At 37.8% G+C, this 15,727-nt stretch overlaps 1 protein-coding gene across 4 annotated transcripts in view; it reads right to left on the bottom strand.

Moving 5' to 3' along the window:
• The window catches only part of LOC128027507 (phospholipid-transporting ATPase IA), a 111,613-nt gene that overhangs the window by 73,479 nt on the left and 22,407 nt on the right, over window positions 1-15,727 (bottom strand). For 2 of the 4 annotated variants that reach the window (XM_052615189.1, XM_052615187.1), the window contains exons 3-9: window positions 10,833-10,932; window positions 8,550-8,648; window positions 5,145-5,190; window positions 4,730-4,770; window positions 2,754-2,827; window positions 485-554; window positions 239-366 (exon numbers count right to left, since the gene is read on the bottom strand). In XM_052615189.1, coding sequence (XP_052471149.1) covers window positions 239-366; window positions 485-554; window positions 2,754-2,827; window positions 4,730-4,770; window positions 5,145-5,190; window positions 8,550-8,648; window positions 10,833-10,932 — 558 coding nt within the window. Of the gene's footprint in view, window positions 1-238; window positions 367-484; window positions 555-2,753; window positions 2,828-3,572; window positions 3,647-4,729; window positions 4,771-5,144; window positions 5,191-8,549; window positions 8,649-10,832; window positions 10,933-15,727 lie in introns of all 4 variants that reach the window. The other 2 variants (XM_052615186.1, XM_052615188.1) reach the window with 1 other exon arrangement.

Below are 15,727 nucleotides of genomic sequence, written 5' to 3'. Positions count from 1 at the left end.
ATCAATACACTACTAAAACTGCCTTAAAGTATCAATGAGACATTTTCATTCATAAACTTCGATCGAATTCTTCCTGCAGAAATCAAATCATGCTCATCAGTATTTCAGACTAATGAAACACAAGCCTGAAGTCCACCTGAACATGTCGGTCATGGCTTCTGCTTTTCTTTCATTGACTTCAAGCCAAATTTAATTGTACACTTTATCACTCACACTCTGTCTGTCGATTTTCTCCTACCTGTGTCCATCCAGACGAATATTGCCCACAAACTCATAAAGGTGTCTGTTGGGAGTCTCACATTCCATCCGTCCAGAGAGACGCATTAGACTGTCAATGTCCTTGATGTCTGCAGTGATCTGTAGACCCTGGGTAACACAGAAAACTCGAAGTAATAAAATTCACACCGATAAACCAGGCAGAATTGTAAAGAATGACTAATAGCAGCAGTTATGATATGGGAAAAAAAAGGAGCAAAAAAATCACCTGTCTGATCTTGAGATTTGTTTCTCCATCTAGATTTGATGTCTCAATGTAGCACATTCCTTGAGGTTCACTACAATAAACAGCACCATTATGAAAAAAATAGATATTTTAATACACCATGAAGATATATGGCTCCCCCAGTAGAGTACTTTACAGTTTACTGAAAAATATAGGAAATACAGTAATATGAACTTATACTTTTCAAAAGTCTGGGATCAGTAAGTTTACTTGTTTACTTGTTTTTTTAACAAGTATTTAGCAAAGACATTAAATTGATCAAAGTGACAGCAAAGACATTAATAATGTCACAACGTATTTATATTTAATAAATGCTATTAATTTGTGCTTTCTATTCAAAGAATCCTGAAAAAATATTTTTCACAAAGATATAAAGCAGCACAATTTTTTAATCTGTGATTTTAATAAATGTTTCTTAAGCAGCAGATGATTTCTGAAAAAAAAAAAAAAAAATTCAAGAATAAAAAAAATTGTACTGACCCCAAATTTTTGAACAATAGTGTATCTTAAAAGAAATTAGCACAACTAAGCCACTTTAATTAAACATGAAAATCATGTAAAACAGACATGGCATTGGCTAAAAATTTGTATCTAATGTATTTCAAGTTTCATACATAATAACTAAAGAAAGTTTGTTTACATTGAATAAAACCACAGCTAAATGAAGCCCCATAATCAAAGATGCCTTGTTTTCCAGAGCTACCTGCGTTTTCTATTAAAATTGTATTGCTATTATTTACTTCACTGAGGGAAGTCCACTGGGCAGCATATTTCCCCCAAACTGCATAAAACATTTTAGTTCTTGGTCTAAAGATTTTAACACATCTCTCTAATGGCACTTCTTTAGATTCTTCGTTTTGCACACACATTAGGAAACCTTCACTCAATGCATCTTTGTTTATGGCCGTACATTCTGCTGTTTTTATTTTTAGTGACATCTTCCACATGCAACAAAGGAAAGATGGAGCACACCAGACAAATGAACATTGAGTGTTAATGCTGAGAAGATCAAAAGCAGGACAGCGAGCTCACAGGGCCAAAGCTGTTACACATCTCCCTACTTTAATAAATTATAGCGGGCGTGATCAAAAAAGATGGTCCTTATACTTAAAATAAAAGATATTAGAAAAGTATGCTATGCTTTGGGTCTATATAAAACAGAAATGGATGTCAATACTCATTTCTTCTGTACTGAGTTGTCAAAAATGTAACAAGTCCTCACCAAGACACAGTGAAAATAAAACTTCCCATAGATTCAGTATTGAACAATGTGTTTTACTATAAAAGGTTCATTACAATACTGTACATTGTGTTAATGTGACTGCATGCAGAGTCTGAGCTCTTGCTAAAGCCATGCACTGTTCCAACAGCTTTGACATTCACAGTCACTCAATGGTTCTTTTCTCCAGCTGTGTTAGAGAAGCGCTTTGTTCTTCCTGTGTGTACAAGCTTAAGCATCTTCAGAACAAAGCATAGGTCTGTAATACATGACTCTACGGTTATAAAAAAAAGGGCTTCATCAGTATTTTCTGCTGGGAGTTAAACAGAGTTGTCCTCTGAAAAATTTGTCCACTGTCAACCCATTTTTAGTGTTCGAATATAAAAGTCTCATGACAAAAGGATGGTCCAACAATAGTGCAAGAGAGGTATTAATCATGAGAGTCTAAATTGGTCCTTTTACTGCACAATTATCAGACATACTGTATAGTGTGGCTGAGCAATTTGTTGAACAAGATATATTCAGGATCATAATGCTGGTGATACAAAATAAAACCACTTTGAATAAAACATTGATTTAAATGTGATTTAAAAAAATTTATTTAGCCATTATATTTCTGGAAAATCCGTTTCCATATTAGTTCTAAAATTAGTTTCAGTATTTTTTTTAAGTATGAGCCTTTAGAATTTTTAATTCGATTTTAATGAATCACTGACAACTTCAATAGCAAAATGGTATTAGAATTGGTAAGTTCAATTAATTTCACTGAATCAGTTTCAAAAGCTATAAGATGCTATAAGATGTTAATCTTAATGTTTTAATAACGTAATTTTTGAATACAGACAGAAAAATGTGTATCACCCAGCGATATCTATCAGATCACAGCTAAAAAAATGGCATAACCAAGACTAAACATAGGATGCAAAAACACAAATGGAGAGATCGAAATATTAAAGTAACAGATTTGCTCCACCTGTGTACCCCCTGCCCCCTTCCCACCTAGCCCGCATGCAAACCGGAGCTGTTCCTGACCTGGACGACAGAATGATGAGGTCGGCCGGGAGGTGATCTCCATTGGCTGCTCGGACTACCTCCCCTACCGACACCTTAATTACCCAGCAGCCCCCACGCAAGGAGAATGACACGAGTGAAGTCGGGAGAAGGTTGTTCATCACATGATGTGGGAGAGGAGGGTGAAAGGTGGAGATGAGAGGAGGGAAAGGACATAAGATGGGCAGAGGAGGAAGAGCACACACAACAAGGGAAGAGAGACACAAACGTTTAATCTTCACAGAGGAAAAAACACAATGCCCACTGCTCAAAATCCACCCAAGCCAGGCTAAACCAAGAGTAAAGTAAATGCTTTCAGAATTAATATTTGATGACAAATTATTGAAATCTATGGCTGACATAAGCATCTGTAACATCCCAGAACTTTGGGACAACTTAAAGCCTGGCTGACAAATGAATTTTGACAGTGAAGAGTCAATATTAATCAATAAGCAAACATCCACTAAAGGAAGTGTTGATTTTGACTTTATTTCTATTAAAGAATAACTTAACCCCTATAACGTTTGGGCTTTGAACAAAAAAAAGGCGAGTAAACTATGGCAGAATTTTCAATTTTGGGTGAACTAGTCATTTAATCCTTCATCCTTTGTGGATTCAGATAACATTTATATTACTACAACCACTAACTGATACTATTTGTAACGTCACTGCATTGATTTGGGGCCTTGTTTCAGGGTTATTTGTTATTAGCCCGTTAATCATCACTTCCTTTGGGTGTTGAGTGTGAGTCAGGGGCAAAAGGATGGACAAGTTCCCTTCTGATGACGTAGATTCGTCTACCTGGACGACAGCAGTATAACATCTGCTGGTATGAAATCTTTGCCATTAACTTTAACTATGTCTCCAACCACAACCTGTAAAACACAAACTAGTTATCAGTTCCAAAACTTTATAGCAAACTAGCAGCCACTGGCGAGAACAGAGAAATAACATCTGGCTGACATTGCCCAGAACTATAAATTTCATATTAAGAAAGTACTTCGATCCCTAAGCCTTCTTTTGAGACTAGCATTTAAAATGAGGCCATTTAATCAAAAGTATTATCTGTGATATCCACAAATAAACAATTTCTCTTTTTGGATTTGCATTTTTAATCATCTTATTAGCCATAATCCAGTAAAAGTTGGGAGAGGCTGCTTCATAGTTGCTATTTTGAATCATGCACTTAAATATGCAGGAGTTGATATACTATTTATAAGTATTGAAAATTAATTATTCATACTGTACAATATTTCAAAGTGTGTCACAGTGTGGCTTAATAAAAGGATGGGCGACAAGAAGCCTGGCTCTGGTTTGAATAGACTAGATTTAATGAGAGCTAAAGCAGAATCATATTGTACTTCGCTGTCCATTCTCGCAGCACTTAACAGAACTGCAGCTCCAGAAAATAAAATACTAAAAAGGAAACAACAATAAGCAGTCATAGTTGACATCACATCCTATTCTGTGCCACGGTGAGGTCACCAGGGCACAAGTTAATGCTCTCTCGCAGATGTGTACTAATATTGCAAATGCTAATGATTGCCCAGTCACCAGGTAATTATATCTCCAGCCATTTGCTTTTGCTTTCACCTTATAATAATGGACTGTATGTTTCTGTCAGGGTAATTAATGCTACTCTATACTAAAACATTGAAAAGCTGCTCTGTGTCAAGCTTTATTAAGATCTCTATGGAGACTGCACGTTAGCTGAGGCCTGGTAAACACCTCTATCTTTACCTAAAGAATTGAGTCGGGAATCAAAAAAAGAAAAAGAGCTGTGAGGGAAGTACCCTCTTAAGACAACACCAAAGTATCTGTTTCAACCCAAACCTAGTGGGCAACACCAGTGGGCATCTTTTATGAATACTCATTTCTCACTCCGTTTCTAAGAGTATGTCAACTTATTTCATGCTGGAACTTGCACAAAGTATGAGAAACAGCATCTGCTGCAGTACCTTCTCCCAGTGGACAATCTCCCAAGCGCCGTTCCTCAACACTACAAGAGAGAGAATGATCACCGTAACAGAGAAGATCCATAGACTAATCCACAGAACACAGACTAATACCCCATGATATAAAAATGCATATATATATACACACATTTAAAGTTGACTGTCTGCTTCTTGAAAGAGAAAGTTATGAAAATGACTAATTACTAAATGCTGACTCATCCTGTGCTTATGGCTGTGTCCAATTTTTTGGCAAATCTAATTTAGAAGGGTAGCATCTAACAAGTAAATCACAGCCAAAGTTATTTAAGTCCCACCTCATCTTTGTTTCAACAAAAAATGCTCCAAATCAGGGAAGAAAGTGTAATCAGACAAATGTATTGGTTTTTAAAGACAAACGGTGAACAAACAAAAGTCTTACCTTGTGTCTCTTTCTTGTTAACAACACTATCAGCATTGTGACGTTTCTGAAAAAAAAAAAAATTTAAAATATTAAATCAAATGAGCCAAATTAAATCTTTAAATAATATTAGATGGATGAACTTTATTTTATGGGTTGTATTACTTTCATTTAGAATGCGCAACAGAAGAATATTGACACACATATGCAAACATTAATATCAGAGAAATATAAATACAGCATGCACACAACAAAATAATTAGAGAGAAAAAACATTTTAGTAAATAAAATACAATTTCTTTATATATGTGAGTGATGTTTTACATGTTTAATGACCAATAAAACTGTGCTTAGTCAGATGTTTGTCTATTGAAGTACTCTTTTCTGTCCCAGACTACAAGAGCGGTTTGATCTGCTCCATTTTGAAGCCAATGAGTGAGAGTGATCTGAAAACACTGATTAGCTTCTAAAAGCTCTAAATCTAAATCCATCTCTAGTGCTCTCTTATTGCCTAATTATCCTCCCGGTTAACAATGGTAAAATATGTTCAATGTCACTTTTGTTTTTCCGGGACGAATGGTTTATGTGCTGTTAGGCACAATGGACATTCATAAGACACCATGAGAGAAACCTGAATAACTTAAAATGATGATACTATGCTAAGAGTGCCATGAGCACCAGTTAAATAAATGCATATTATGTGTATAAAATAAAGCAGTCAATTTGTTTACAGACAGAATGTCAAAGTAAAAAAAAGTGATGTGACATATAGCCAAGTATGGTGACCCATACTCAGAATTAGTGCTCTGCATTTAACCCATCCAAGTGTGCACACACACACACAACAGTAAACACACACACCCGGAGCAGGGGGCAGCCATTTACGCTGCGGTGCCCGAGGAGCAGTTGGGGGTTTGGTGCCTTGCTCAAGGGCATCTCAGTCGTGGTATTGAGGGCCTGAGACTCAAACCCACTACCTTAGGGTTAGGAGTCATACTCTCTAACCACTAGGCCATGACTTCCCTTTTTTTTTTAAGTGACCTTCTCTAATGAAGTTTTATGTAATGTTGCAACTGACTATGTCCAAATGTAATGTTTAAATATACAAAATTTATAAAAAATATTGCTTATATAAAAAATAAATTGCTTATATAAAAAATAAATTACTGCAGACTAAATAAATGCAACTGGAGGTTGCATCTCTCCAGCCTTTCTATATACTCTTTTTCCTCCTCCCCATTTCTCTCAAATTGATATTAGATTAAAATAGCATTAAATGTGACAAACAGCCACATTCATATTACTGGAGACCTTATTTGGGCGGCCCATGTCACATGACCTCTGCAGGAGCAAGAAAAAGTTAGACCGCTCTCAGATCCCATTTATCATCCAAATCTCTCTTTCTCCTCACTCTCTCCTATCTCCTTCCTTTTTCCTTCACCTCAACATAAAGCAGAGATCAGGCTCTGTGGAGGGAAGTAATGATTTGATTACGCATCTAATCTAAACGATGGCTTGCCTGCAGTGAACATGGGAGCAAGAGGAAGGATGATATTTAACAGTACAAAACGGCCCCAAAGGTAAGAGGAGACAGTTGTTTGGATTTGTGGTAAGATGCAGCACCAAATCCCAGATGGATTAGTGGAATACAGTGGGGTGCAGCTGATAAGCAGGCCAATATGTGGAGAGCACTGGCACATCACCTCTTTGTTAGACTCTGTCTTTGTTGGGTGCTGGATTATGACGAGTTATGGATTATACTGAGCCTGCTGGCTTCTTTTGAAATTTACACACACACACACACACACACTAGTGGTCGACCGATTTGTGTTTTTTGATACATCAGTTATATGGAAGAAAAAAAAAAGTAGTGTGAACATTCAGCAAAATATCTGCTTTGTGTTTGAAAGCCAGTAATTCAGGTTTGAAACAACATGAGTGTGAGTAAATGAATTAAATTAGTTCATTTTCTGGAGATGAACTTCCTTTAAATACAAAAACAAGCCATGAAAGTCTAACAAAGAAAAGCTAACACGGAGTAACAAGAGAAGCCTTTCTATCACCTCATGGGACGCCTCTAAAATTTTTTTTTAAAAAAAAATACCTCCACTCACAGTATGACCGTACAGACGTGAGTTTATACGTATGACTTTCACATCCAGAGCTAGACTTGACATTTCAGACCTGAATAACACATCAGAAACCCATATAAAGTGCTGAGCCGGTCATTCTGACCACAGCATCCAGCGTGATGTGATCGGATGGCTGTCCAGAGGGAGCCGAGAGATCAGGCTCTGATTTCAGGGTCACAGCACTATGGTGGATCCATTTGGGCTGGCGGTTTTATCTCAGTGTTCACTCCTCTATGTAAATTTCTATGTAAAAAGGTCTTGGAATTAATTTACATGGCAAATAAGATGAGAGTTCAGGTCAGGAAAAAGAGTGTCGGCTAATGGGAGTGAGATGCATTCTGCCGTGTACACGATCACCAGAGAGTGAGATTGAATTATCAGGAAGAGTAAAAGAGGTAAACGTGAACGCAGTCTAAAAACTGACTCAGATAATATAACAGCTGTGAAGGGCAAGAGAGGATAAAACCTACAGCGAGCAGCATGCACTGCAAGAGAGTTCTCTCTCATTAATCACTCATTAAAAACCATCCCAACTGCCAATGATAAAACAATTAACTGAAAAATGTGAGTGATCTGCACAAAGTTCACAGGCATTTAACTCTATAGTGTTGCCACAATACCAAAATTCTGACTGCGATACAATAACGGACTAAAATATCTTGAAACTACTACTGAGCAAAGCTAACTTTGCTTCCATTGCTCCTGTAAATAATAATAAATAATAAATAATAATAATAAATAATAAAAGACTTACTTTTTCTCACCTACGTCATCCGATGTAACGTCACTCTTACATGTACGCACATACCAGTTAGCAGAAGCTAAAAAGCTAAAACCTCTGAATGGCATTAACTCATGAAAGATCTGAATTCGTGATTGCATGCTGTCTGACAGAGGCGCGAGTACCACACAAGCTCTTTTTCAAGGTTTATTGTCCTTAACTAATTTTTTTACATCAAGCTTGCCCACGCTTTTGCTCATTCATGCATGTTTCTTATCCACTTTTAAACTGCTTACGTTTTTAGCAGTCCTGTGTTGCACAGATATATAAAGTTTGGCACGGCCAGTGTTCATGCAGGGAATGAAAGCAGAACGCTGCATGCACACTGTCCTGCTCAGAAAATATGGCTCTATGTAAAATACATTCTTAAAGTACCAGTACTAGTAAAATGCGGAATCATACAGTTTTTAAAAGCAGGGTTTTGCAATACCTCTTTAGCACGATATATCATGCAACACTTATTTACTCCGTAAGCTACTAGAACAGATCACATATAGAAATGAATGCTCTCACCAGGTCTTCTATAACCTCCTTCACTGCTGCCACCAACAGGATGAAGAGTAACGGCACCAGCGTTGTCCACCGCCCTGTCGGTGACACATCAGGGATTTGCTGTAGAGAAAAAATATAGAAAAATAACAAAAAAACAGAAGAGCAACATCAAACCAAGAACATCCAAACGTTACACAAATCTTGTCATCTAAAGGGCATGAATAAAAATACAAATTAATTAAAAGTCCAGCAGAGCATTTAAACATATGACCTCATGAAAAACACTCAGGGGGGTTGATAAACTGCTTTCGTTTTGTTTCCAAGCAATCATAACACAGCCTGAAGGTCTAGGTCCCTGGTGGTGTTAGGATTTATCACCAGGAGGTCAAGAAAGCAACCTAAGGGAATGGCAATAACCATCAGAAAGTCAGCAGCAGTGACTCTGATGGATGTTTAGAAGTCGCCATGTGACATATCTGTCTACTGTGCTGAAGAGATCAGCTTAGACTAGCATCAATTTCCAAACTGGTTCAGGCTGGTTAGGTGCCGCTCCAGGTAGTTGCGAAAGGGCCCTCAAGATTATATGTAATTCACATTTACATTTAATATTTTATCCAAAGCGACTTACAAATGAGAACAATGGAAGCAGTCAGGTCAACAAGAGAACAACAACAGTATAAAAGTGCCATGACAAGTCTCAGTGAGTCTAGTACAGAACGCATAGCCAGTGCTGGCCAAAAAGATGAGAAATTCACACCACTACAACTTGATTAAACTTCTAAAATTTCTCTCCTGATTCTGGCAAAACTCACAGAGCTTACATAATATCATGAAGTGGCTCGACGTGCCCCATCAGATAAAGTGTCAGAGCTGTTACAGGTTCAGACAGAGGCCAACAATGCAAAGACATACAATAGGAAACCCGAAACAGATTCCTTTTAACCTGATGCCAACACTTTCCCTTCTGTGTTACATTTCACTTAAACAGGAGAGTATGCTCACAACCAAACCACAGTGGCATAGAAAACCAGAGCAGTCGATCATCGTGAATCCTGGCTGTCAGCATCAAAACGTCTTGTTCACTATGACATCATATCCAGAGGCAGCACTCTATTAGTGTGATGAAAGTTATATAAAAATCAGATGGTCACCTTGGCCCCCTTGTTGCCTTAGCAAATCCAACCCTCCCGTTTTTCTCGTTCACAACATGACTGCGCATTTCTAGGTCACCTCATTGACGGTGGTGTAATGAAGATTCACAGAACCTGTGCGTCGAAGCCACTTTACCCTCTCTGTTTTACTCTCATGTAACACAGTTTCTCTTCATCTACCTTTCTCCCAGTCATCGATTGAGCTACATTAAAACAGAGGAGCTAATTTAATGTGCGGTGCATCCACAGGGTCACGCCGGGTTGCTGGGTGGTGGAGTAATTGTACCTTCTGTCTCTAAAAGAACAGCATGTTTATAACACTGGAGCCCTTGGTGACGGCAGCGTATGGTAATTACACAGAAGCAGTGCAACCAAAATCTGTTTAAGGTTCAAAAGCAATATAAACAGTTCACAACTGTTCAAAAGTTTGGGGTCAATAAGATTTTTTAAATGTTTTTTGAAGAAGCTTCTTATGCTCACAAAAGGCAGCATTTATTTGATCATTAACAGTAAAAATGGAAATATTGCAGAATATTTTTATTTATTTAAATTGACTACTATTTTAACAATTTTTTTTTCTAAATGTAATTTATTTCTGTAATGGCAAAGCTGAATTTTTAACAACCATTACTCCAGTCTTCAGTGTCACATGATCCTTCAGAAATCAATCTAATATGCGGATTTGCTGCTCAAAAAACATTTCTTATTATTATTAATGCTGAAAACCGTTGTGCTGCTTAAAATTTTTGGGGGAAACGGAAAACATGTTCACCACCACATTTGATTAATTTAATGCATCCTTTAAGAATAAGTATTATTAAATTATTTCAAAAGACTCAAAACATTTGAAACTTCAGTTCTCAAAGAGGGAATATGCTGACCTTGTGGAACAAAGTATCGTTTGTGTTCACATACTAATGTAATACTGAGGTTTTCACACTTGGTTTGAATGACTTGTCTGTTTGATTCCACCCTACTCTGCTATCAGTCCTATCTACTTAAGAAACCTGGTATCGAGGTTCAGGGAATCCGCAGACAGATGTTTATCTGTGACCGTGAGAGCTGACAGTCCTAATCTCTTTAGCTTGTCATCAGTATTCCTGCCCTGGGGGAGGAAGGTTAGACACTGACACTGAAGACACTGACGTCTTACCTGCAGAAGTGCGATGAACAAGAAAAAGGAATTTGCTGCTCTTCTGAACTGAGAGTACAGGAACCGAGGCAGGAAGGTGAGGAAATTGTACTTTGCAGTGCTGCAGAGAAAAGAGGACCAGAAGTCAGAAATGTGGTTACATCAAGAATGACCACAATATAAATCCACCTGACATCATCTGAAAACTGGTCTAAGTTTATCATCCATTCATTTCTAAGTTTTCAAATGTTAGTTGGTCATTATAGTAAAAAGTGATATTGAGAACCAGGAAGCATGACCATGATCACCAGCACGAATCAAACTTCCTCCCCCTTGCCACATTCAGTTCAAAGCCCCAGTGTCAGGCTCAGTGCCAGCCTGAGACTCAAGCACAAATGCACAGAGTGAGTGATGGAGAGAGGCAGTTAATGACCATAAAGAACAGCTATGTTTCAGGAGGAGAGAGAGACTGGGCTGCAAAGAGCTCTGAGTTTGAGTGAACTACGGTAGGAGCTTGCCAGAGCCTCCATCTCTCAAGACTGCCGACTGATTTACGCTCACATTAGGCCAAAGACAGCGAGGCCACTTCAGACTGAGATAAACGTCCCACCTGCCTCTTTATCCACCCACTTAACAAAAGAACAGCCAACCGAAAAAAACTAAAAACACTCATTTATATCAGAATAGATTAATCTAGATTAAAATGGCTCATTCGAATTCTGCCGACGGCATTCAGAATATGTGTGTTACCCAAATAAAATTGACAAACAGTAAGTATTTGAGAAGGGGTTTATCAAGCTAGATGGTGCATAAGAAAAGGGGCTAATCTCCTGTTTCCAAAATGCACCACAAAGTGCTTGAAAAAGCTGTAAACTATTTACACAATGTTTAAGTTTTTTTCAAGTTTAAAGGTGTCAAGGTACAGAAACCAAATAATTAAATGTAAAAAAGCACTGGATAGTCTTAAATGTAAAAATGAAATATACAATCATACCTACATTTATTCAGACACCTTCAACATTTCTCACATTATTACAGTTTTGCTATATGCAACTTTGAGAATAGATTAAAGGCGATATTTTTTTATCGCCCGATAAGAGTCTCGCGTTAACGCAGCACGTTAACGCTGATAACGGCCCACCACTAATTATAATATTATATAATAAATATACCAATACAATATTCACAGCTATCAAAAAAGCTTTTTAATAAGAATACATTCAAATAATCATTAAAGGAGCTATGTGGAGGTTTTTACTGAAAAAAATCTTTAAGATAGAGTTTTAATTTGTACATGTATGAGCCAACCATGAAGTAAAAAAAAGAATGTCACCTCGACTGTCCACCACGGCTGCCTCTATCAGCCTGTAGGCTCATTTGTTTGTGGAGGAGTCGGGCGCGAAAATTCACTAAATGTGAAGTCATGCGCGTTCTCGTCTACTTGGGCTTACAACCGTACGGCACGCCAGCCATTATAGTAAGCAGCGGCAATAGTGTTTTCAGATGGACTCTGTGGATGGAAAGAAGCGACCAGCCTCCGGCAGAACAATTCAGACACCCACGGACACTCCTCGTAAGTAAAAAAAAAAAAAAAAAAAAACGTATCTAGTGTGGCAAAAAGAGAGAGCGACCAGCGTCAGTGGTTGCTGCGGCAACCCTGGTTGATGTGGTCGTGCTCATACGAGCTTGCACACTGAGAACGAGCATGAGACTGGCTGCAGTTCCTCTAACGGTTAGAAATTTCAGAACCTACGCAATGCTCCTTTAATGACTAATGACTCATGTTAAAGTAAAATAAACTACAATATGTGCAATACAATGCACCACCCTGGAGAGACTGAGACAGTCTGTGAAGGTTTTAACATGGAAAGTTATACGAGTCCTCTCACTCTCTCTATGTTTCACTGATCCAGTCTTCACAGAGATCCTTATCAAACCACGGCACACAGTAGCACAGCAATTAGCAGCACAGAGGAGATGGAAACTTCTGTCAGGAGCCTGTCGTTCTCACTTTTCTCCACTTTTGCTTGGCTAGTTTTCAGCTTTTGTTCAGTGTAGGAGCGTGAGGTAGCTAACCGCAGCTAGCAGCTGCTCTTACGGTTCTTCAGATAAAGAAATGCATTTCCACGTTGCGAGTAAGAGTGAAATATGACATCTCCATCTGGCCTCATACTTATCTAGCACACATATTTTTACCTTTTTCCTAAATCAACAATAAAATGGGTAAAAAAAAAAAAAAAAAAACTTAACGAAAAAATGCAATACAATATCTCGGGGACAAATATAATAATAATAAAAAAACAATCACTAGCAGCAATCACAAATAACATTCTACCTTCATAGGGTAGTTTTACTAAGTTTTGGACCATTAAGCACCATTCAAGTTTTCCAGTTTTAGAGCTATAGTTACATTTATAAAATGAATCATTATATTTCTTTAGAAATTTCTTTATTGAACATGGTTGGTAATGTAAAGCTCATTTAACAAGAATAATAAGTATTTTGATGGACGTTGCAAACACCACATGATGTGCTTTCTCATGGCGGTGCAGAGAGACCTGACCTGCGTCTCTCCTTCCATTTCCTCTACACGACCCCAGAAACCAGATCTTGGTCTGCTTCTAGACCTCAGCTGGCTGCTTAACCCACACGCTCCACTCGTTTAGCACTACTTAGAGTCATCATGCTTTTAAACAAACATGTATCGCACACAAGGGCTTCGGGACGCTGGCTCATCAGGCAGTCAGTCACTGGGGTGACTAGTGTAAATGCTCATCAAAATGAACCTCAGGGTTCAGCCACGTACTGTTAATAATTTTAATGGAGAGACGGTTCTGGCATTGTTGGTGGTGGAATATTTACAAATGCATCAACAGCTGTTTTGTCTTCTGAAGGCACACAGTGTGAAGAGCAAACATGCTTTTTTTGGTTTAAAAAAAAGGGCGGTGTTAGGATATGTTAATAATATTTGTTTGCCTCAGGTGTAAATTTGTGTAATTTATTTTAACTTAGCATGCGCACTATTCCCAACTCTGCAATGTTGGGTTTGTTCAGATAAAGCAAATGTCAGTATTTTGTTCAAGTGATCCCTCTTCCTTGTAGACTGGTTTGCTAGTTCTGATTGTACAGTACAACGGCAATGCTCCGGGTAGCTCGGTATCAGCTCTGATAGGAAAGATCTACTGAGGGTAACAACTTGAAGTTGACCTACCGTTCATATCAGCAACACAATGGACTATGTATATTAAAGGTGTACTAATCAATATTTGAAAAACACTTTGATGCTTTCAGTGTTGGACTGAGTCCCGGAACGTACTCGCTGCCAATCAGCAGTAAGGGGCGTGTCTAGTAATGATAGGGAGAACAGAGTGCTCAGTGAGTGCACAGGGTGGGTATTAGCAGATTGACTACAGTGATTAAAAAAAAGGAACATTTTGTACGAAAAAAACATTAAAAAGAAGGTCAGGCAATAGGAAGGACCTTAATCTAACACACACAGCTCTCAAAACACTCCATTATATAGTATTTAGCAATAAAGAAGTTCAATGTACCATGTAGACATTATTTATCATGCATGACACAAATCATGGTCACTTATGAAAACTACAGTCAATGTTGGTGACCTGTTTTGGCAGCTTAATGTCACAACCACAAGCACATGAACTTACAGTACAACTGATGTTTACATAACACAACAGAAAAAAAATCCTTTCAAAATTAAATGTAGAGTTAATAACAGTGGGGGTTATTATTTTGAATTGTAATAATATTTCAGAAACGTACTGCTGTTTTTACTGTATTTTTTTTTACTGTTTTTACTGTGTTTTTACTGTATTTCAATACATTTTAATATTTCAGAAGCAAGGCTACAGAGAAATAGGTGTTCACAGTTGCAGTCGGTATTAACCATAATGGCATGACCTGATAAATGACAAATGTCAACTAAGGCAGTATGTGGAGGTTATCCCATTTACATACAGATATCTATAGAGTAGCAAAACGAGTGGGGAATTCTCATACAAAACTAAATAAATCGATTTTTGAACGTGACTGTAACCCATTACAGCTAAAGCCTGTTTTTTTTCTCATGGCAGTTCACGTCTTAAAATATACACATATAAAAGCAAGCACTCCCAGACTCTCAGACTGTAGGAATGCAAACATTACACTTAAAGCACAGTCCAGACATGAGACAGCATGTTGTTCCTCCCTGCATTAATCAGAGGACGGCATTATTAGTGAGCAATTATGCTCCTATCAGACTGCAGTGGCGGTTATGATCACTAGATGGAACTATCAAATAGATGCTTTTGGGTTTCAGTACTGAAGATCTGCAGTCTGAGTGACATGACACCTGGATGAATGCTCTCTCACTGCAGGGTGGAAGAAAAACCACCAAGAATCACATCAGATTCAATTCACAAACAATGCTAAAATGTGTGTCGGTTAAAATCAGTTCAGTTCCCTGATCTTTTTAGGGTGAGTAAATAATTACACAAAAATCCTCCTTAAAGGTAATTCAGAGTGTGATTGAGCAGATATCAGATATTAACTGTATATTAACACCTTCTCTCTGCCTGCCATACATCACTATGAGTCCACGTGTAACTTGGACACAGTGAGACTTTGTGGCAACTGGAACCCAGCAACACTTTTTCAAAACCATTTTCATCTATTCATGCAGTACAGTCTGCTCAACAGATTTGTGTTTTAACAGTTTCACTTTTGTTTTCGTGACTTTAGACATAAGTTCTGTCCTGAATCCATCTGAATTGCTGCCTGAGCTACAGTTTGAAAAGTTTGAGGACCGTAAGATTTTTTAAATGCTTTTAGAAAGAAGTGTCTTATGCACACCAAGGCTGCATTTATTTGATAAAACAGCAAAACTGTGAAATAATATTACAATTCAAAATAAC

This window comes from Carassius gibelio, chromosome A14, assembly GCF_023724105.1.
Source record: "Carassius gibelio isolate Cgi1373 ecotype wild population from Czech Republic chromosome A14, carGib1.2-hapl.c, whole genome shotgun sequence".
Taxonomy (NCBI): Eukaryota; Metazoa; Chordata; class Actinopteri; order Cypriniformes; family Cyprinidae; genus Carassius; species Carassius gibelio.
Note: the sequence above shows the minus strand (reverse complement) of the source record. Positions and strands in the feature narration are given on the sequence as shown.